The sequence below is a fragment of the Filicampus tigris genome, chromosome 14 (assembly GCF_054856515.1).
Source record: "Filicampus tigris isolate MCC_2025a chromosome 14, RoL_Ftig_1.0, whole genome shotgun sequence".
Classification (NCBI taxonomy): Eukaryota; Metazoa; Chordata; class Actinopteri; order Syngnathiformes; family Syngnathidae; genus Filicampus; species Filicampus tigris.
In genome coordinates this window covers 14,060,933-14,083,151 of record NC_141230.1, presented here as the reverse complement: position 1 = coordinate 14,083,151, position 22,219 = coordinate 14,060,933, and the positions used below count along the sequence as shown (strand labels likewise).

At 40.4% G+C, this 22,219-nt stretch overlaps 2 protein-coding genes, 2 long non-coding RNA genes and 1 other non-coding gene across 9 annotated transcripts; 4 read left to right on the top strand and 1 right to left on the bottom strand.

Moving 5' to 3' along the window:
• The first annotated feature begins 213 nt into the window (after positions 1 to 213).
• Positions 214 to 2,798, top strand: LOC147136469 (uncharacterized). Its single transcript, XR_015089602.1, has 3 exons — positions 214 to 428; positions 1,121 to 1,293; positions 2,238 to 2,798. It is a non-coding gene; the product is annotated as an uncharacterized LOC147136469 (long non-coding RNA).
• Positions 2,799 to 5,455: 2,657 nt separating this feature from the next.
• glb1l (galactosidase, beta 1-like) lies at positions 5,456 to 10,776 on the top strand. The gene is made up of 16 exons (XM_086051898.1): positions 5,456 to 5,684; positions 5,941 to 6,110; positions 6,197 to 6,347; positions 6,593 to 6,653; positions 6,733 to 6,827; positions 6,913 to 7,093; positions 7,171 to 7,229; positions 7,315 to 7,436; positions 8,059 to 8,099; positions 8,197 to 8,315; positions 8,408 to 8,482; positions 8,852 to 8,938; positions 9,016 to 9,129; positions 9,215 to 9,346; positions 9,782 to 10,000; positions 10,058 to 10,776. The coding sequence occupies exons 1-16, from the start codon at positions 5,625 to 5,627 to the stop codon at positions 10,256 to 10,258; spliced, it is 1,887 nt and encodes a 628-aa protein (XP_085908024.1). The 5' UTR covers positions 5,456 to 5,624; the 3' UTR covers positions 10,259 to 10,776.
• Positions 10,293 to 18,476, bottom strand: ankzf1 (ankyrin repeat and zinc finger peptidyl tRNA hydrolase 1). Of its 4 annotated transcripts, none has more exons than XM_086051893.1 (16): positions 18,404 to 18,476; positions 17,544 to 17,679; positions 17,369 to 17,463; positions 16,358 to 16,460; positions 16,059 to 16,270; positions 15,817 to 15,926; positions 15,213 to 15,366; positions 14,138 to 14,360; positions 13,931 to 14,029; positions 13,130 to 13,309; positions 12,950 to 13,060; positions 12,231 to 12,498; positions 11,999 to 12,110; positions 11,756 to 11,923; positions 11,611 to 11,681; positions 10,293 to 11,563 (listed from the first exon to the last, which is right to left on the bottom strand). In XM_086051893.1, exons 1-16 carry the CDS (start codon positions 18,404 to 18,406, stop codon positions 11,398 to 11,400), a joined length of 2,211 nt encoding a protein of 736 aa, XP_085908019.1. In that variant the 5' UTR covers positions 18,407 to 18,476; the 3' UTR covers positions 10,293 to 11,397. The 4 variants fall into 4 exon arrangements, with proteins under 4 accessions (XP_085908019.1, XP_085908021.1, XP_085908020.1 ...); XM_086051895.1 differs by having other exon boundaries at positions 10,293 to 11,524; XM_086051894.1 differs by having other exon boundaries at positions 13,133 to 13,309.
• Positions 16,905 to 21,521, top strand: LOC147136465 (uncharacterized). Of its 2 annotated transcripts, none has more exons than XR_015089598.1 (5): positions 16,905 to 17,716; positions 19,540 to 19,582; positions 19,659 to 19,718; positions 21,200 to 21,315; positions 21,444 to 21,521. It is a non-coding gene; the product is annotated as an uncharacterized LOC147136465 (long non-coding RNA). The 2 variants fall into 2 exon arrangements; XR_015089597.1 differs by lacking the exon at positions 16,905 to 17,716 and adding an exon at positions 18,483 to 18,530.
• On the top strand, positions 18,894 to 18,966 carry trnak-uuu (transfer RNA lysine (anticodon UUU)). The gene has a single exon. It is a non-coding gene; the product is annotated as a tRNA-Lys (tRNA).
• Positions 21,522 to 22,219: the final 698 nt, after the last annotated feature.

Here is a 22,219-nt window from a genome sequence, read left to right as displayed (position 1 = left end):
AGCTACTAATACATTTGAACATAACGGATAGGTTTTAATTTGCAGTAATGCAAGTAAATAATGTGAATCGTGAATGCTTACAATCTGCACAAAATTACATCAGTAAGGAAATAAACACGGTTTTAAGATCGAGAATCTTTTGGGGGCTTCATTAATTGCATATGCATATACTCCAGTCCGGTAGATAGCACTAATGCACTTCAATGCTGGTTGCCAACCGTAGTTCAAATCAAACACGAGGAAGAAGACGACGGAAGTGTTCGTTTCCACAACAAAAATGGCCAATTGGACGGAAGAAAGGGAAGAAGAATTGATCGCATTATGGCGTGCACGGCCGTGTTTGTATGACTGTAGTGCCAGAGGATACACGAACAGAATCACGAAAAGGGATGCGTTGATATCAATGGCGTCGGTTCTTGATACATCTGGTAATTATGGTTCCTGTTATTGCTATTCTACGGTATTCCTCTGCAGTTAAATTCGCCTAAATCGTGTATGTGTAAGTCGAAGACGTTTAAATTAGTTTTACTACACAATAATACATGCGCAGTAGCCTATTTGTTTGTCAGTACTGTTCAAATATATTAATAGATGGAATCTTGAATGTGCGTCGAGTTAGAGCGGGCTTCTAAAATCTATAAAACACCGCTTATTTTCGCTCGTCTACATGTTCAACAACTACTACAGCGCTGTCGCCTCTTGATTACGTCACCCTTGCGCCTCGCTCTCCAGGCATCCATCCAACCATTCATTAATGCTTTATTCGTCCGCAAGGGAAATTCACTAAACATGTCTAACTATGCAGTAAATATCATACTTCATTCAATTTTCTGAATAATAGCGGCTTAAAACAATACAGTGTCTATTAAGGGACCAAAGGACACTTAATAACTCATCAGATCACATTGTAAGCTTACTGCCTTATAAGTGGCTACGCTAAAATAAAATAAGTAATGTTATTGAATAATTGACAAATAGGTGCGAACCGGTGAGTTGTTCTGCGAATGTTTTATATTTTATATACGTGTGTACCTGTGTGTGTAATTGTGTTATACATAGATAGATATGTATATATGTGTGTTATGTACATTTACATGTGTTGTCTGTTGTTTATTTTCAGTACTTGAAATTACCAGGCGGATTCATTCCTTTCGAACGCAGTATGCAAGGCTGTGGAAAGTCCAGCTGAGAGGCAACGCTGTCAAAAGGCGGACAATCCGACAAGAATGGTTCATCAAACATTTGGCATTCCTTTCATGTCATTTGAAAAAAACAAGAGTGTCAAATTTGGATGTGAGTATTATTATATAATTAATATATATATATATTTCATTTGTTTGCCATAACAATGAGTAAAAATCCATCCATATTCAATTTATGTCGTTAGATAGTGTTCTCGTTCAATTACAGTTCACCGTTCACAACCCTGCTGTATCTTGGTTTCAATGTTTCTTTGTGTTTTTTTTACAGTATACATTCTGGAACACTATGCCCCTATGGGCCAAAGTTTTTTTTTTTTTATGAGGTTAGGGTTAGTGTATGTTAGTGCATGTGTGTGTCTGCTAATGCAAACACCACAACATGGCAGCACTTCTTTTAAATTAGACAGGGCTCCTGACTAAATGAAGCTGCACCCTTCACGTCAACATAGTTCCTTGGCAACAAATGGCACAAAACCAATACAGTGATCCCTCATTCATCGCGGTTAATGGGGGACAGAACCCGCCGCAGTAAGTGAAAATCGCAAAGTAGAGTCGGACTTATAATTATGATTATTATTATTCTTTTATATGATATTTATTGTACAGTTTCTAGGGGGGGTTTTGCGCCTCTTTTACGCTGTTGCGAACCACCGACATGGTTCCCACACTTCTAAATTCTTGTTACACAATCAATTTAACTTTAAAAATGCAAAATGAATAATAAATACCAAGTTTTCTTTTCTATTGTTTTCCTTTCTATGTGTATAACTGTACAGTGTATTCCAGTAGTCAAGGCAAAGTGGCACTGCAAAATGTGACTCGGATTTTGGTAAAATTTTCGTATGTTTTTATACATCATTTATACTACCGCGTACACATAGCCAACGAATAAGGCAGTTAACCATTTGAAAGTGTTGTGGTCAATAACTATTCGCATAAAAGGAAAGTGTCATATCAATGTGAAAAACTGAAGTACAGACCCGACTGTGGCGTTAGCTGCACTATCGCGGCCTAATAAACATGTTCCTATTCCAGATCCAAATTGAAGAAAATGGTGACGTCCATCAAATTCTGAGTGAGACGGAATCCGTGAAGGCTGCAATGGAGTCGATGAAGGCGGAGACAGAATCGTTGAAGGCCGACTCGGACGTGTCAGCGGGGATTGTTTCAGAGGCGGCAGAAATCGAAGCAACAAGAGAGAAACGCAACTCCGGAAAAAGAGAAGCTCAAGAAGAAATCGCGCTGGATTTTCTCAAGTCAGTTAAGAAGACTCTGGAGATGGACAAAAAAGATGATGAACTTGAAATCTTCGGTAAAAACATTGTATTCAAACTAAAGAAGATACAAGATCCGTGGACATTAGTTGTAGTCCAGAATGAAATCGAGCAGGCATGTTTTCGTGGCATTATGGCAAGTCAGCCAAATCAACCAGTCACAGACACAGCAAACAATAATCATGAAGCATTTTCACACACGTTAAACCTATAATGTTTTTATTTTTTTTTTATGGATTCCCTGAAATGTCATGTCATCTAATCTTTTATACTAAATGTTTTGGTCATTTGAAATAAAATGTTTTTGAATGCACAACTCAAACTGTTCAATGCGTCCATACTTCTCTAACGAGGAGCATGCCTATGAAGATTCTCATTCATCCAAGTCATTTCATTCTCAAGACATTGAATCAATCGCAACTGTTCTGGTTGTCTTAGGAGACATTTCACCTCTCATCTAAGCAGGCTCCATCACTTTATAAAACAAAGCTTACAGTCGCGGCTGGAGTAGCCTGAGTTGGTAGGGGGAAAAAAAGTATTTATGCTCCAAGTTGTTGCTTCTGCTTTCTTCTTTGACATTTTTGACACACCACAGAGAAGAGTGTTTGATCCTGCCAAATTTGTGACTGAAAAAATTGCAACGTATATGAAATGAGGCTTCAAAACAGAAAAATCAAGCTATTTCATAAATGCTCTGGGTGTGTCCGCTGAATGTGTGAAACCATGCCCTGCCGAAAAATGGATGCAACTTCATCTTAACCCTACACATCACTACATGTTTTAGCCGTGAAAATACGTAAAGCCTCCAGTGGCTGGAATATATCAAATGGGGTCATGGTGCTCAAGCCACACACCAAAGTACATCTCTTGGCCCTGTTTTAGCCACGCCCAAAACATCTTTTCACATTTTCAGCAGTTATCTTCAAACATGTAGGCATATAATGTATTTAGAACAGCTCTTTATATGATTTCACTTTACAGGGCTTTAGCATTTTTTTCACATTTTAAAACGGTTAGCCCCAGAATAGAACGTGTTCAAAATAAGTTACAAATGCCACCTTTTAAAGTGGTTCAGTTCCACAACTTTACATGGGAACGTTTTCATAAGCTCCTAGAAAACAAAACACTGTGGGAAAAGGATGAAGGGCAGGGTCCTAACTGTTTATCCTGATTAAAATAAATAAGATAAATGTGTCTTGCTGCCGAGCTTGAGAACTGGGAATTGTGAAAAACAACCACACCCAGCCACAGATCTTTTAATGACAGGAGCTGCAACCATTTTTCAAGTCCAATCATTTGTAGAAAAATGTATGATGACATGCAGCTGGAATAAAGGTGAAACGCATCACATAACTATTAATCAATGCTGGGCGCTTTTCTCAGAAACAAATTGAGAGGAATCTAATGAAAGACTGTAAACTACAAAGTTGGAGGGTTTTATGTAAAGCCTTGACAGACTGATGCATCACTACTTTCACAACTACTTTCTATATTACTTGTATGTGATTTCCCCAATGGTTGCATTCTCACACATTTTCCCCCCCACGTCACACAATACTGCATTCACAGTATCACAATGAACTATCAGAATGAGGCAGATGTGTCATCCCAAAGCCATCTGACTTATTGATAAAACATCTGAAATTCAATGTATGTCCAGGCATTCAATGGATGTCGCCACCCTCATTGACTGCCAATGACAGCTAAAAAGTATGGTATCGTTCTCATTGATCGGCAATGACAGCGCGTAAGAAATGATGTCGTCTATATTGATTAAACTGCTAAGAGTATGTGGCAAAAGTATGTTGTGGATCCCCGTTTGAGTTCTCTCACATCTTCTATTCATCATTTGTTGAATGTGTTTGTGGTTGTGTTTTTTTGGACTGTGAACCCCTGTTGATCACTTACGTGAAAATATATTTAAAAAAAAATTTTTTAAACACATTTAAACGTTTTATTTTTAAGTTTTGCCCAGTGTGTGCTCTAACTCTATCCAACTGTAAAACTGACACATAAAACAATAGCGAACCAAACACTGTATATTTGAGCACCAAAACGTTCGTCAAGCTATATAATTGTTTCTCTCCCGAAAGTCAAACGATAGATGGGCTAATGGAAGTTATCATAAAATTACGACAATTGCAAACCTTCAAACAATTGCTCCTTTAATACACATTGCAGCAGAAACATATAGGCCATACAACATTAAACAAGCAATAAACATTATACAGTATATTTAAACACCAACATGTTCAACCAAACCACGTTTTTAATTACCTTGTCCTGTTGACCTGTCTGTTACCAGCGTTACTTGAGCACCATCTTGTGCCCGTGAAGGATAAATCACTATCATGTCTTTTTTTTTTTTTTTTTAAACAAATGTATTATCATTTGATAACAAGCTCGCCATACAAATTCAGTATACCCAGCAAAAGTAAAAAATTGTGTTGTGTATTTTAAATATTTCAACGCAGTTAAAATAATTTGTAAAATTGTGCACCCTTTGCTGGGATACGATAGCGCGTCCGCCATATTGAATGTGTCAGATTGGTCCCTAATGCGAGTAAGTGGACTGCAGTTCGACACCGACAACCTACAAATTGAAGTATCTTATTCACCCGTTCACATACAAACTAATATATTTGAGGAATTAAAGCCACCAAAAATGAAAGTCATCATTAAAAACGTAATATATAAAAATTTAATATTTATAATCACATCAACTGTTGTCTTTCTACTCCTAAAGTAAAGAAATACTAAAGGAGATGTAAAAGTTATTGAATTAAATTTTTAAACGAGTACATACTCGGAAATGTACTTGAAAGGTCACTCATGAGATTTAGCTAAGACGCACATAAATGTGAGACATTTCTAATCGTTCAACTGTACCACATCCAATATGGCGTCGACATTGACGCACAATTATGAGTATACAGTGATATCTATTTACGAGCGCAAAGACCCCATCTCCTACGCACACTACATCACATGACAGAGCATGGTTCTGCTCGGAAACAGCAAACTAGAAAGTTCATACTTGTTGAATTGCTGAGCATAAGCGCTATGCTTTAAACACATGTGATGTTTAACACAGTAGAAATTGACATGTTTTGGCTTGTGTAGAGGGAGACGGCGAAAGGCAGTCGAAATGTACACTAGTGTCTTGTTCTTCGTCACAGTGGGCTGTGTGTGCTCTACTGCTCTAGGGGTAAGATTGCACATGCAGTGTGTAGAATTTTCTTTTAAATACTTAAAGGAACCTATCTATGAAATCAATAATAATTATTCCTTTGTCCTATCTCTGGGTATATAACAGTGCTAGATCTTAGTAATTGCTATGTTGTATATTGTACTATTTATTCTTATGTATTAAAACGTCCCTTTACGAGTTTATTGCACAGGTGTTGCTGAAAAAAATATTTCTAAATATATGCAGAATACATACTTCCCCCCTTTGCTTGCAGTTGTCGTCCGAGAGATCCTTTAGAATAGACTATAAAAACAATTGTTTCCTGAAAGATGGGCAGCCCTTTCAGTACGTCTCAGGGAGCGTTCACTACTCTCGGATCCCACGCTTCTACTGGAAGGATCGGCTGCTCAAGATGTACATGGCAGGACTCGACGCTATCCAAATGTAAGCCTCAAGAATCACAAACAGCTTCGACGTCAATAATGTATACCCATCATCAGATGTTTTTTTTTTTTTTTACATGTGTGTAGATATGTTCCTTGGAACTTCCATGAAACAGTGGAGGGGATCCACAACTTCACAGGGGACCGAGATTTGGAGCATTTCTTGGATCTGGCCAATCAAACAGGCCTTTTGGTGATCCTGCGTCCAGGCCCGTACATCTGTGCTGAATGGGAGATGGTGAGAAATTGCCGTTTGTATTGTCAACATCCATATAACCGTCAAGTATAGAGGACTCTCTTGTGTCGAACACAATCCAACCGTGACCAACCTCTGATTTGAATTTTGAAACATCCCACAGGATAGATTAATAAGAGTCAATCCGTCACCATCACAAAGCTCTAAGATAATGCCAAAACATCCTCACTTTACGACTGAAGTCTGTCCCTAACGGCGGCGACGTAACCCAAATGTGTCTCTTACAGGGTGGGTTGCCAGCATGGTTACTCCAACGAAACAACATTAAATTACGTGCTGCTAATACAGGTACAACATACAAATATGATAAATTACAAGTTATTGTTTTTGCTTGCTTGATATCTTCAAATGACTTTTTCTTCTCCAGTTTATTTGCAGGCGGTCACTAACTGGTTTGCTGTTCTCCTCCCCAAAATGGTGCGATGGTTGTATGTTAATGGAGGAAACATCATCAGTGTCCAGGTAAAGGAATAACTGCAGTAGTTTTGAAGGTTTATTTTCAAGTCTCCAAATCCGTTCCGTTGGCTGCCTCCTCTGTCACTGTCAGGTTGAGAACGAGTATGGAAGCTACTACGCTTGTGACTACAACTACATGCGTCACCTGCGGACTCTGCTGCGAGTTTTTCTTGGCAAAGACACCGTACTGTTCACCACTGATGGCAACACGGACAAGGAAATGACATGTGGGACTCTGGAGGGATTATACGCTACTGTCGACTTTGGCACAGGTTCACATTTGCAGGGGGATGGTCTGGTATGGTAGAACATATTTTGATAGACAGTCACAATTTGCACTTTTCTGTAGGTGACAACATCACTGAAGCCTTCAACAGGCAAAGGCGGTTTGAACCGCAAGGTCCTTTGGTTAGTTGTAATAGAAAGTTACAGGTGCAGTATTTAGTGACGTGTACAAAAGCACACAAGTGAAATGTTTTTGATGATGTTGCAGGTCAATTCAGAGTATTACACTGGCTGGTTGGACCACTGGGGTGATGAGCATGCCAAGGTTGATACTCAGAAGGTCAGCAGAGGGTTAGCAGAGATGCTAAGCATGGGCGCCAACGTCAACATGTATGTCGTCCACACAAATGTTCAAAACTTTTCTCCACTGTAGAACCTGAAGTCAAACACAATCTCTTCTGTAGGTTGGCCTCCATTTTGTTTGAATTTGAAAACAATTTACGGCAGTTAAGCGAAGGATGAGCAGTAGGGATTTATATTAACACATCTGATTTTCCGCCCAACTTTAGATTTCCAATGAAATTTTTCCCCTTTGGTTATTTAATTTGAAAGTCAACCCAAACATATTTTTTTTCAAGAATATGTTCTATGCAAGCCCACTAGTTGAAACAAGGGATTCTGATAAATATTGCGTTTGTGGAATAAGAGTTAATCCACCTGTTTTTAGCCATCTCTGGGGGGGAAGCCATTTTGTCACTTCTGTCGACTGAAAACGACATCACTGCTCAGGGCTCAGGTAACGACCAATCACGGCTGACCTGTTTTCTGAACACTGACTGTGCATGTCAGCAAGAACATGCACAAAATTGTCCTATAACCTCAAATTCATTGATAAAATTGACTAATCAACCAACCCTAGTACAGGCATTTGTATTCAGACATTTAAATGGAATCAGATTTATTTACATACAGCACTTGCGTTCCAATTAGATAATTACTTTTTACCCCGCAGGTACATGTTTGAAGGAGGGACCAACTTTGGCTACTGGAATGGTGCGGTTTAAATTCACTGCTCACAATTACCGGTACAGTATTTAAAATCATGTCTGTGTTTCTTTGTCACTCATCTCTTGCCACTCTTCCTGCAAAGGCGCTGACCAAGACACCAAGTTCCGTCCGGTGGTGACGAGTTACGACTACGACGCCCCACTATCGGAGGCGGGGGACCCAACAGAGAAGCTCTTGGCCATCCGAGATGTCATTAAAACAGTACGATGGATTTACACGCCACCTATACAATGTTGATGTACCAACTATGCTTGTGCACGTAGTGAAACTTAGCGTTGTTATTTTCTCTGCAGTTTAAGGCCATTCCGCATGGACCCATGCCACCGACTACTCCCAAATTCGCCTACGGCTTTGTGATGCTAACAAAGGTATATTTTTAACACCTCCTCCATGCACTTTATTTGCCACACCACAAGCTGTACTGCGTATCATTTCCAGGAAGCCATTTTTGATAGGTGCATCTCAATGAATTAGACAATTGTAGAAAAGAAATTTGCAGTACTTGAGTAACTCAATTCAAAAAGTGAAACTTCACCACACAGAAATATTTCATGATTTTTTTTTTTCTATTATCATTTTGATATTTATAGCTTACAGCTATCTCTCTTGTATTCTTCATACGAATCTGAAAAGCTTACAGCGAGTTTGCAGTCGTCCACTGATTGATTTTATAGATCACCAATTTTCTTGGTGGTTTTGGTGCTCTGCCTTTTCATGCGAACACTTTCTTCCCCCAGGTGGGCAACATCAGCAGTCTATTGGACACCCTTTCTGTGGGACCTGTTCCATCGAAGTACCCTTTGACTTTTGAGGAGGTCAAACAGGTAGCGTCCCTCTTGGGACGGAGAGAAGTCCCCTGGCTGTTGGTGCGTCGCAAAGCTAACGCCTCATTTGTCTTCAGTTCTATGGCTACATGCTGTATCAGACCACACTGCCCCGGGACCTCACAGAGCCCATGCCACTCGTCTCACCCACGAACGGCGTTCGTGACCGTGCGTATGTGTCCGTCAATGGGGTAAGCCCTCACAATAATCTTCTGGTGCAAGACAAAGTCAAATCAAGTTTGAATGTCTTTATTTTTGGTCAAAATGTATGAACAGGTTTTCCAGGGTCTCTTGGAGAGAGACACCGTACTGGTGATGAACGTTATCGGACGGCAGGGGGACACCATGGACATCCTTGTGGAGAATATGGGAAGAGTTAACTTTGGGAGCCATATCAATGACTACAAGGCAAGGCTATGCTACAATACATTGTTTGTCCTTTGAACGTGAAAGCCTGTCAATGCAATATGTTTTGCAGGCATTTTGTTTACTTACGTGTCATATAGAAAACTGTAAACTAACCAAATGTCGTATTTTTGCAGCAAAACGGCACGAATCAAAGCAGAATAGTCTCGCAGTTTGTCTTAGGGCTGCTGTTTTGGTTAGCAACGACATTCAAAATGGCTCCGCAGTTAACTCTTGTCTTTGAACTGAGAATGACATTTTCAATGTTACTTTATGAGGAGAAAAAGGGATGCGCCTGGTCGAGCAGAGCCATTCATTTGTACAGTCGGTGAATGAATCAAGCATGTAACTGAAACATGGTGTCTATTACACAAGGCGCCACTAAGGAAAGACTTAGATAACAGTAATGATTTCGAGGGCAAATTGCATCAATTCCAGGGTCTCATCGGCAACCTACTCCTGGGCCAAGATGTACTAACCGACTGGAAGATATACCCTTTGGACATTGATGGAGCCATTGCTGCTGGATGGCCCCATACGGTTAACCTCCACGACCGAACAAACGGACCATCAATTGGACCCACCTTCTACATGGGAACACTGCAGCCCAGTGGTGTAGCGTGGGACACTTTTCTCAAGCTGAACGAATGGACAAAGGTAGTATGACACAGTTTTAAAGTATATTTGCCTGTCTTGAGCCACCTTTTTTCTTAGGGTCAGGTTTGGATCAATGGTGTCAATCTGGGGCGATACTGGCCAGCCAGGGGCCCGCAGCAGACCCTTTATGTCCCCGGACCCCTGCTCAGCACTACCTTGCCCAACAACATCACAGTGCTGGAGCTGGAAGGGGCGCCGATACATTTAAAGGTGCTCTTCATGGACCGACCTCTGCTCAAAGCCGCTGAAAAGTTGTGACGCTCCGGTTTGAAACAATCATACACAGCACATGGTTGTTGTCGCCGTCTTTAAAGATTTTATTATCTTTATCTCTGTTGTTTTGTACAAAGGAGTGTTAGGGCCACAGTGAAAACGAAACCTGGACAGGAATCAAGTGGAAAGATTCTGAAGTCCGGTTTACTTGAGAAAATGGTTGGTAGGGACAATATTACAAGAAAACAGTTGGACTGCATATTTTCAAGAAAAATCGCTTGAATCTTACAATACTAAAGTCGCTTTTTGTTAGCCTAATAGCCCAAGTCATTTTTAACTTACAGTATTGTCACTGTATCAAGAAAAGAAATACCAAAGTGTTTGCTGAAAATTGTGTTTTTTCTTTATGTCTGTGTATATTGTTAGTCATCCAGGTCATGGATGGATTCAACCACAATGGTTGAATTGAGAAAACTGGACTCTTCTTGTTTATTAAATTTGTGTTGTTTCCCACAAGTATTCAGAAATGACCGAGGCAGGAGAATAAAAGTCCTCATCTGAAATCGTATTTTATATTATTTTTGGGAAAGTCCGAATCTTACATAAATTAAGCCTCTTTCAAATCGTAAAATATGTTTTATCTTTGGCAATCCCCACACATAAAGATTAAGAAAAAATAATCTTGCATTTAACAGATTTCAATACTCCAATCTCAACAGAGCACCACATGTTGCCGATGTCCTCTGAGGCAGAAATCTCACGTGATCGCACACGATCTCTCAAATACGAAGTAGTAGAGAAGCTCCCGGGTATACCCCGATGTCACCCGAGTCATCTAATACTGTTAACATGGAGTATTCTTTTTGTAATATCGCGATCATATTCTTAACGACAACAAACTAATGACTTCCTTTCATAATATGACTTTTTTTTCCCCCCAGTGTGGCCCTATTGCTCCTTCATAGTTTAGCACTTGACAGTCCAACATTGATACAATGACAATTTAGTTTTACACCAAGACGGTAACACTGAATCTTTTATAAAGAGTATTCAAATATTTTTACAATACAGATGCTTTTAAATCTGCACTTTCTGTGCTCAACACAGATCGGTGATTAAAATTGATATTTTACAAAACCTCAACGGGACACAGCCATATTCGAAGTTCCTTCCTTTTAGGGTCTTTAGCTCTTTCCTGCTGGAGCATTAGCTTTGCGATGTGCCTGCACGCAGCGAGGGGCGCAGAAGGAGAAATCCAAGTACTGGAACGGGATCTTGCCCAGCAGAGACTCTCCACACTGCCAGCACCTCCTGGCGATAGACCATGCAGCAACACAAAAAGGGACAAAACTGATATTTTTTGTGTCACCTTCGGACGTGGACACGCACGTTCTTACTTGATGTTGGCGAGGCTGGCTCCGGTTGCAGCTACTTGCTCTGCCAACCTCCTCTCAGCTGCCAAAGCTCTCTGATGTTAAAAAGAAACATTTACAACATGTTGGATTCAAAATGAGCATTACATAAACATGTCCAAGAAGTCACCTTTTCCCGGTCTGACAACGATGCAAACTTCTTCTTTTCCTCCAGTTCCATTTCCTGTTTCCTCTTCTCCTCCTTTTGTGTCTTTTCACGCTGTTTTTTCAGTGCCTTTTGAGCCTTTTTCTTCTCCGTCTTCATCGATTCAATCTCCGCCGTTAATGGCCCGGGTACCTTTGAGGAGCGAAGATGCTAAAAGTCCGTTTCATTTGCGTGCATGCGTCAAAGTCGACAAGCTAATCTTCTTACCCGAGCCTTGTTATAGTCATACTTGTCAGGATTGTCACCCATGTATTTACGAAACACATTCCTCGTGTCCTTGTCGGGGCTGACGTTATATGGGGTCTGCCCTTTGTTATCACTGCGGACACAACATTGTGTTACAGCCTTATTCCAAAATGGATTAATAGTCCCTTCAAACGTCTACAGTATAAACAGAGTTTTAGGCGACTTTTTAAATTCAAATAAATGATATTCCTACTTGCATGCCGGGTCAGCTCCAGCATCCAGCAGCAGCCTGACTACAGCCTTCTGAGCGGCTGCTGACGCAACATGCAGCCAAGTGAACCCCGAAGAGTCAATGTGCTTATTAAGAAGCGTCAAAGGACTGGCAGTGTCTACAGCCTGGCTAACTGACGGCTCTTCGGAAAGATGGAGGAGACGGCACAAGGCATCCGCATCGCCAACCTTGCAGGCTGTGAACAGGGCATCCCTCAGGCTGTACTCACATGATGTGTCCTCCACTGCTTCTAAGGGAAATCGTAGTAATTGTTTGCATATGTTAAATTATGCATCCATCAACAGTCACCGAAAAGCCAGTCAGTCTTGATTAGAGACCCAAGTCACATCACCTGACTGAAAGAACGGAATCGCCGATTATTTCAAAATACCAGAGGGAGCATCGCAAAAAGTGGACATGTTCGTAGAATGGACAACACGCTTAAATGCGTTGTCACAAGTACAATATTACAGAAATGTTTATGATTAAGGCAAATGTGTTTCTTAATAGACTTCCTTCTTTTGGAATAAGTATGACAAAAGAACCCCAAAAAGACTGAATCCAAAACTTTGACGCTTACTGAACTAAGGTCTCATGTGATGGTGGTGCAAACGCCAGACAGTGTTTCGTGTGTCTGATATTGTTCAAATTCAGAATTTCCACTGAGAGGTGCCATTGCAATATAACGAGTGCAAACTTACCCTCCGGTTGTTTCTTCCTTCTACTCTTGTTCTTTGGTAGTGTCTGCTGCTGAGGGGCGTCATCTTCCTCATCGATGTTGTCTACTTCTGTGTTACTGAGGTCTCCCATATCTGAAAAATAATTGTTATTGTAACAAATTTCTTAACACCAAATGCTTGACTTTCCAACGTGATGCGCACCACCTTCTTCCTGTTTGTTTTCCTCCTCTTTCTTCTTCCTCCTCCTCCACCTCCTCCTATTATGTCTGGAAGGTTGGATGTCAAACTCCTTGAGGTCCTGTGTTCCAATGGTTGACTCCACCATCTCAAGTTGGATCTCACCTCCTTCCTCCCCATCTGAGCTGCTCTGAATATCTTCCGCTGAGGTGCAAATAAGAAATTTATAATGCTAGTGGTATAACAACACACTTTGTGACCTTTCATGATCCAATACAAGGGCATGTCACCAAGTCACGATAATTTAATACACACCTACAAAAAAATAACACTAACAATATTATACCTTGTGTGTACAAAAATAACAGGTTTGAGAGGCATAATACGGTCTAAAGTGTTACTTGTAACGGCTTCCTACGAATACCGTTGCTGTCTGAAAGTTAGCGTCAGTCGGCTAAGTACAATAGTAATGTAAAGTAATGGCAATCTGTTTTATATTGATAGTGTAAAATTGTCTATCTTGATTAAAATGTCAACTAATCTAATTCGACTAAGAAATTTGTCTTAATTTTTTGGTTTCAAATATCTGACTGAGTGTTGAGTTTTATTTATTTATTTTTTTAATAATGTTAAAATCTGGCCACAAACCAAAAGGGAACCCCAACATTTAATACAATGTGTCCTGGAGGGGAAAAAATTCAGCTCAGTTCTGACAGACACTGTCAGAAACATTTTAACAATACATTTATGATGGCAGTTGCAGTTTGTAGCAGTGTAGAAGTGCACGGAGTCATAAATAGAGCGGTTTCTGATACTGGAACTCACCTTCCTCTTGTTCGGTCCTCAGTGATGCTGCAGGTTGGACAGTCTTCTTCCATGCCTTTTTTGATACACTGATGAAAGTCGACATGTCAGTGTCCTTCCCTGGATCAAGAAGTTGCGTCGACATTATTATCTCATGCAACATATCTGTGCGACAAAACCATGTTATACACAAACGACATTATACAAGTGAGAAATAATTCTATTTACCATAAACCTGAACCGTGGATAGCGCATTGTGTACCCGCTGTACTTCACGAAATGTTGCCCTGCGTGTGGCGAAGGGAATGCTGCGGACTCTGGTATCCTTTTTGTCTAGCGGACTCGTGCGGCTGCCAAAGAAGATTGTCTTATTGTAGCTTGGAGCTCGGACAAATATTGCAGATGCTTCCTTTAAGTGATCTCCCCAGGTCACCAACAGATCTTGAATGTCCTGTAAAAATGTAGAAAAAGTGAGCACTGGTTTATGAAGAAGCATGGGGGGGGGGGGGGGGAATCACTTCAGTTTTGTCTTGAATTGAATACAGTAAAGCCTCAAAGATTTAACACATTTCATCTCTGGATACTTGTGGCCCTCCACTTTATTCACATTTTCATATTTTTTTTCCCAAAAGAAATAATGGAAATTGAATGACTCTGTTCAGGTCAAACTGTTCCTAATCCGAAAATTACTAACTGTACAATATGTAACAGTTTAACAGTCTTTTACGTTCATGCTGTACAAGTATAAAAGAAAGTTAATTGCTAATGAACATTCAGTGGATTGTGTTTCGGAAGAGAGGCTTCACATAAAGACGAAACACAACTTCACAATTAGCCATTTTGTACTGAGCAGCCAGGACAGAGACGTGACCCACTTTCCTAATAAACATTAAGTCAAATTTCAGGTTCTATAATTATCATCACATTGATGAAAACCAGCACTTTGGGCCGGGTGATATGACCTTATAAATAAAATCTATTTCTTTTTCACATTAAAAAAAAAATACTCAAGAGAGCTCAGTAAAGTCTCTTAGTTGACAACAATTTAATCTTACTAGCTCCACTCTGTTCGCCGCCATGTTGTTAGTGGAAGCATGTCAGCCTAGATGCCGATAAAAAGAAAGTCAAATTTGAAAAAAAGAAAAAAAAAAGTGTTAAAAAAACATGTGAAGGAATACTTAAGGTCCTCACTGAGAAAAAGTGGCAAACTATGCTGATGGCGGTTTGACCTCTAGGTTTTTGTGCGACCTTTTCCAAAGAGGCTGGCAAAACTGGAAAACTACAGAGATTGTGCAGTAATTGCCTTGACTAGCGCTGCCTCGTTGTAGCGTCTCAGAGCGGCTCCCGCAGACTTTGGTGCGTGACTCCGGTTTTGAGAATCCCTGAGTCCTTGGGCGGTGCCCCTTTTGGCGCGCACGGTGTATCGGTGGAACGTCTTGTGCTGAAGGATTTCTTTCCTGAGGAAGCAAGGAAACAATAATGTTAGGAAACACTGGACAGTATGAAAACTATGGAGCTGTTGGCTTCAGAAATAGATGGGCATTTGACAGTACACGCTCAATCGACTATAGGGAAGTTTTAATCATAAACTAACAGTATTCTCTGAGTGTTCTGTACTCCTGTTTCCATGCCAGAGTGCTATCAGTGAGCAGAATAAATGCTGCCTGTAGGAGGTATGGCATGGATACAGTTCAACTTCCCACAGCTGATGTCATGTTGTACTTCTTTAGATTAGTTGAGAATGAAACAACCGCACCTCTGCAAATCTGGTGTACCCCATTTTACTTCAATTCCTTCAAGTCAGAACTAATCACCAGCCCACTCCACACAATTGAAATACTTTTTAAGAATCACTTGATCAATTGATAAGTTCATCCCTACTAAGAAGGTGACAAAAATAAGCCTACCCCTGGAATACAGCGCCAGCAAAATGGCCACCGCCTGTCATGAGGATTATCCACAGTGTCCCCTTGGTGATGGATTTTAAGAAGAATTCCAAACCTTGCTCTTCATCTGACTGACCAAATAAAATGATCGTTAATACAAGTTAAAAGCTGTCAATCTTTGTAGCGTGTTTCTTCACAAATATGATATAACGCTGAGAGAAACTTAGGTAAAAAGGGTCTTCCACCCTGGTCCTCAGCCTTACCTTTGCATGTAGAATGCAGCGGTAGACAGACAGGTACTGTCCCGCTGAATCCTGGAACACCACTTTGCTGGAGAGCCTTCCAGACATCAAGCTAGTATCATCTGAGTTGTCATTATCCCCACCAGTGGCGCTCCAGCCCGTTTCGTCCTCATCCCTATCTGATTTCTCTTCCTCAGAGTCAGACTCTGAACCCGAGATACTTGACAAATCTCCTGAGAGGCGATAAGGACAAAACAGTAGGCGGGAGTAAAAGCGACACATAATATCCAACGTGAGCTAAACTGAAGGATTTCCCTTACCAGCTCCAGTCTTCCTCTCAAACTCCTCTGCGGTAACTGGCGGCTTCCCTGAAATCTTTAGTCTCAAGTTGAATCGATGCCAGTCGAGCTTATAGTGTTCCATCTGAAATTTTGAGAAACACGTCTGTTTTGTGAACTCATGTCAATAACGTTTACGATGATATGAAAATACAGCGGAACCTTGGTTTATGAATTGAACTTGTTCCATGATTCAATTTCCCATTGAAATGAATGGAAGTGAATCCTTTCCAGCCCTAGAATGAATTTATATTTACTTCTGTCAGTGATGTTTAAAAATGAATAATGCACAATAGAGAAATAAGTAAAAGCACACTTAACAATAACACAGTTGGTTAGCCTTGTGGCATACAAAACCTTTGACATTAACCATGGTTAACCATGCTAGTCCAAAATGGCTGCCATATCCCACAATGCAATGCAGCTTTGGGAACTGCATTAAATTGTCAGGTGGGGTAGCTATTTTGGGCTTGTAGTATCCATGGTGAATGTAAACAATGCTGTGTGGCCACGCAGTGAAAAACGACAAGTTAACAGGCAAAAAATGGAAGGGGATTTATGGGGAAACATGAGAAGACTTCACCACCTCAACTGCATTCAGTTTAAGGTTTTGTTTTGTTTTTTTTAACTTGTCTCTCTCAGGTGTTGAGAAAAATCATACAAATTAGATTTATTAGTAGTATTACAATAGTACAGAATAGTATTTTGTCAATTTGCGTAGCGAGATCACAAACACTACTCTCATATTTGGCTATTCCCATTTTACCACGAGTAATAAGTTTAGGCTTCCTAAGAACACTTAACTTAAGGGCTAATTTAAAGAAAATCAAAAACAAAACAAAAATCAAATAAATACCAGCAAGGTGTGACGCATGGAAGCGATGATGTTTAAGCAACATGAGTAAAAGAAAAAGTGAGCTTCGATGACCACTCTATGACTGTTTGTGATCCAAAAATGTTTGTGAACAGAGCTTCCACCGTAAAAGTGTTTACCTGTTCTTCACGGTTAATGAAGGAGCACCTGCAGGCAGAGCAGGCCATCTTATCCGAGACCTCTCCGACATCCTTGGTCGTTTTATCCTCAAACTCTGAAAGCAGTGAAGTCCAACAATGACAACCGTTCATGATTAACACCGCATGTATTATGCAAATATAACACTCTATATACTTTCTGTGGCCGGCTCTCTGTTAGCTCTTTGTTTTAAGATAGGGTTAACTTCTCTCAGTCCTGTTAAGGCCTCATCTTTGGAGGACAAGTCAAATATGGAGCAGTGGTCTCGAATCACCGGCTTCATGCCAAACACCTGGAACGTCATACGATGAAGAGGCGTTTAAGGCAAGGCAAGTTTATTTGTGAGAATCCATAGTGCTTTACGGAGGCAAAGAAATGCAGGTTAAAAACAAATCCCAACATAAAAATGTTAACAGAAAACAGAAAAAAAAAAGACTAAAACACACATGTTATCAAGTTAAGATCACAAAATAACAGATGGAGAAAAGATGGAATAATGATTTTGATTCATGAAAAAGCAGCAGTGAACAATAAAGTTTCACGAAGGTCTTTTTGCCCCCCAGTTGAGGCGCATTGAAACAGAATGCTGCTTCAACAATTGGTTCTTCAAAAGACTCAGTAAAAGCCTGCATCCGAAGACTTGAGGGGTCTGGAAGTCTCATAGGGAGCTACAAGGTCTTCAGGAATTTAAGTCCATGAACATTTACAGCTTCATAGACTAGCACTGAGATTTTAGAATCTCTGACTGACAGGAAGCCAGTGTCGAAATTTTAACAGTTTAAGATGATACAAATACTGCGTTGTGTATGTGTGTGCTGTTTGAGACAAAATGCGATCAAAACACGTCTTGGTTTGTAGCGAATCATTGATTGAGATGGATCCAACCAATGCTAAATACATAAATCCGTGCGTAATGTATATCCAAGAGGTTAATGTCCAACATTAAAAACAGCTAATCACAGATGAATTCATATTTAATAGAGAATCCAATTCATAATTAAAACCAAAGTACTTACCATTTTTTGGCACGAAAGTTACACTATTGCATTACGTTGACGTCAGTTGACAAACCGGTAGTCACTTCTTCGTTTGAGTTGGAAACGTTGCGCCACGCAGACATTTTAATAGCGCCTTCACTGGCCGGTATGTGCATGTTTAGACCGTTAAAACCAACGTTTTCTTTTGTTTTATCCTACTATCATGAAATGATAATATTTAAAATGTAAAATACTGATAAAATATGTACTTGTAGCGTTTTTTTATAACTTTTATTTTAGGTGTTGGCGGATTGCATCTGACAAACTCTCGATCGAATCACTGCCTTCACTCAAAAGTGCCAGCAGATGTCTCTGTCTATGCTTAGAAGGAAAGCTTTAACTTTCAGTCTTTTTCGGTTCAAAGGAGTTCCCGGCCCTTCAAAGAGTTTTATCTATCTTTGCGAATTTAGGCTCCTCGTCGTGGTTTATAATACAGTATAATTTATCACATAAAATCTGTCTCAGCAGAGCCCGGATAGCTCAGTCGGTAGAGCATCAGACTTTTAATCTGAGGGTCCAGGGTTCAAGTCCCTGTTCGGGCGGTACACTTTTGTTTAAAAGTCATAATTAAATCCTAAGGAAATTCAACTCATTACGTCATACTTGCCATCTGTAAACCCTTAAATGTATACCAAACACCTTGTCATTACATTTAAGATGTGTCATTTGACTCCAGTTGCTCTTACACTCACGCTTACATCACATTATTCTACTGTTAGCTGTCTACGAAATATTGCTACTAATTCGGGGAGAAGACTAACAAATAATAGCACCACTATAATTTCCCACACATACTAATTGGTTCTGGCTAATGACTGTGATTGGGACCGTGGAAAAAATTGAGCATGTTGACTGTAGTGAAAGAACACCTGGACTCCCAACGATGGAGCAGACTATCTTAATATATTTGATTGCCCTTTGTCTCTCAGTCACACAGGCTCAGGTAGAGACTGTGATTTTAACGATTCAATTGAATACTTCAAATTTTCGATTGCCAATTTAAGTCAATTGCAAAGTCAACTGGGATAAGATCTAGCTCTCCCTTAATCATAATGAGGACACGAAACGGTATAAGTTGAACAGAATACCCACTTCATCTGTCTTTCCCTTTGCAGAAATTCGTGGTCACCCCAAAATGGAGATCCAGAGGCATCCGAGGTAATTCATCTACATTAATTGACTCCACTGCTAACACACAGAATGACTTGAGCCAATTCTTTTTTTTTAAGTATAGGTGAGGAACATGGTCATGGGAAGGTTATGGACATGATCATCAAGTCAAAAGATGTCCAAGGTAAGTTGTTAAATGATCTCCTGTTGACTTCAAAAGAGGTACAGTGGACCCCCTGAGTTTGAACACTGTTAATATTAAATTCATTCATTCATTCATTCATTTTCCAAACCACTTGTATAACAATAATCAGTCTTAAATTTACTGGTGAAGTAAGATGCGTCAATAGCCTCTTTTACACAAACAGTGTATAAACAAATTGCCGTAACAGAAGGCGCAACATTTATCCAACTGTGCCTTTTGCACAAAACACAGCGAAGCAAGACTAGTGTAGGTGCTCTCACACTTGGTCGCAACCAAATGACAGTTGGCACTACTGACTCTGCATTCATTAGCACTTCTCTAGTAGTCGTAGCCAAGTTTGTTGTTGTAGTGTAGTGTACATCAGCGGGGACACACATTGATCTATAAAAGCTACTAAGAATTGTTTGTAAAATAAAATCATCCATCACCCAGCCCTACCCTGAACATGTATTTTTGATAACAAGTGACGTGTAACTCTGCCTAAAAATAAGTTCCAGGACTGGTGTTGCAAAAAAGATACATTTTAAACTACAAACCACGTGTTTTGCTTCGTTCACTGCGTGAGAAGAGGCGAGAGTTGTGGCAGGATCACTCGTAACTGCCTTTCTGAATATTGTACGTATCTTTCTTTGCATCTTAGTGTAAATAGATGCGAAATGTTTTTTTCAACACTTTGTTTTTTGAATGAATAGCTGAGATAGAGACAAGGCTGGTTGAGAAAGGGATGGAGAGCAGAGAGAAAGGTACCTGTGTCCGTTTTTTTCCTCGCACTCACCAGCGTGACCATGTGGACATCCAGCCATAATCAGGATGAGAGCCTCCGTTTGGAGAGTCTGTTGTCTTTGAACAAGCCATTCCAACATGTGTACGTGTGTGCATTACTTAGGTGTTGGCCATGAAAAAAATGTTTCTTCAATTTTAATTTTTGTTATTTTAAGTTATTTCGTTAGTTTTCGTTAACTATAATAACCTTGGACCCGAGAGAGGATAAGGGGACAAAAACTGGATGGCTAAAACAAGGAAAAACAGCATCACCTTGTGGGGGACTGCACACCCTGCCTCTTAACTGTAATTTCATTCTGTCCAACTAGCCATCCAGTCAGTCTCACAAAAAAGGACAATACACCCTCACATTCAAGCCTATAGAACATTTAGATTCTTCACCGATGGCTACTTTTGTCATGTGTGAGGAAGCCATAATACAGGAAGGCCTGAGCCGAGATTTGAAACCAGAACCGGCCGTGCGAACCACTACCTCGCTCTCCATGTGCAACTACGATACCACTGTATCAATCGTCATTTCTCTCATTTTCAAATAGATAGTTTGAGGAACTTTGAAAAATTAAAAAATGACACTGGACCTGCCCTATGACTATATTCCATCTTGCATTTTGGGATGTAAGTGACATTTAAAAAGCTTTATTGTACATCTGTTAAATTTTTATTGTTATTATGTTCAGGTATTCCTGCTCTCAGGATGGGGAGTCTACTATCACTCCTAAGAACAGCAAGCATATCAAGCTGGGCCAAGCATCAACTCTGAGTCACAAGCTGAAAATCAACAGGCTTTATCAATGCGAGTGCAAACAAACACGTAACATTAGTATTCAGACCTTATTTATGGACTCTTCTTTAGTCGTTATGGCTTTGAAAGGAGCACAACAAGTATTTATGTTAAATGTTGCGTTTGATCTCTCCCCTCAGGTGCCAATGAAGATAAATGAGCTGAGCAGAAACAGCAAAGTGACAGCTGAAGTGATAAAAAGCAGCAGCAAATTGCGCATGCAATTTAAAATAAAGTTTGAGTCCAAGTTTTTAGTACTTTCTCTTTGTGCATTTGATCGTAGTCGGGTCATCTTGTACACCCAGTTCGTTCAAAATAATTATTCTTGCACACATATTTCCTGTTGCCCACCAAATTCACATTTTCCTCTTTTATATCAAACTGTGGAGAATACATCCATCCATCCATTATCTGTACCGCTTCTCCTCACAAGGGTCGCGGGGCGTGCTGGAGCCTATCCCAGCTGTCTTTGGGCAGTAGGCGGGGGACACCCTGAACTGGTTGCCAGCCAATCGCAGGGCACACAGAGACAAACATCCGCACTCACAATCACACCTAGGGGCAATTTAGAGTATGCATGTTTTTGGAATGTGGGAGGAAACCGGAGTGCCCGGAGAAAACCCACGCAGGCACGGGGAGAACATGCAAACTCCACACAGGGAGGCCGGAGCCGGGATCGAACCCACGACCTCTGAACTGTGAGGCGGACGTGCTAACCAGTCGACCACCGTGCCGCGTGGAGAATACAGTGTTCCTTTATCATGGTTGGAACACCCAGATAATCTGCATTGTAGGATCTATTACAAGTGTTTATCAAAAAGTCGGCACTGAAAAAGATACTACCCGGTAAGTTTATAGAGGCTCCTTTTGGAGGTCTGTATCCATTCTGGTGCATGCATTCCACCATGACGCTCCT

Coding starts and splice junctions, on each gene's coding strand:
- glb1l (XM_086051898.1), top strand. CDS start 5,625: ATGTACACTAGTGTCTTGTTCTTCGTCACAGTGGGCTGTGTGTGCTCT. Junction 5,685..5,940: donor TGTGCTCTACTGCTCTAGGG/GTAAGATTGCAC, acceptor CTTTGCTTGCAG/TTGTCGTCCGAGAGATCCTT. Junction 6,828..6,912: donor GAAACATCATCAGTGTCCAG/GTAAAGGAATAA, acceptor TGTCACTGTCAG/GTTGAGAACGAGTATGGAAG.
- ankzf1 (XM_086051893.1), bottom strand. Junction 17,464..17,543: donor CAGAGAGCCGGCCACAGAAA/GTATATAGAGTG, acceptor CACTGCTTTCAG/AGTTTGAGGATAAAACGACC. Junction 12,111..12,230: donor GGAGCTGACCCGGCATGCAA/GTAGGAATATCA, acceptor TTGTGTCCGCAG/TGATAACAAAGGGCAGACCC.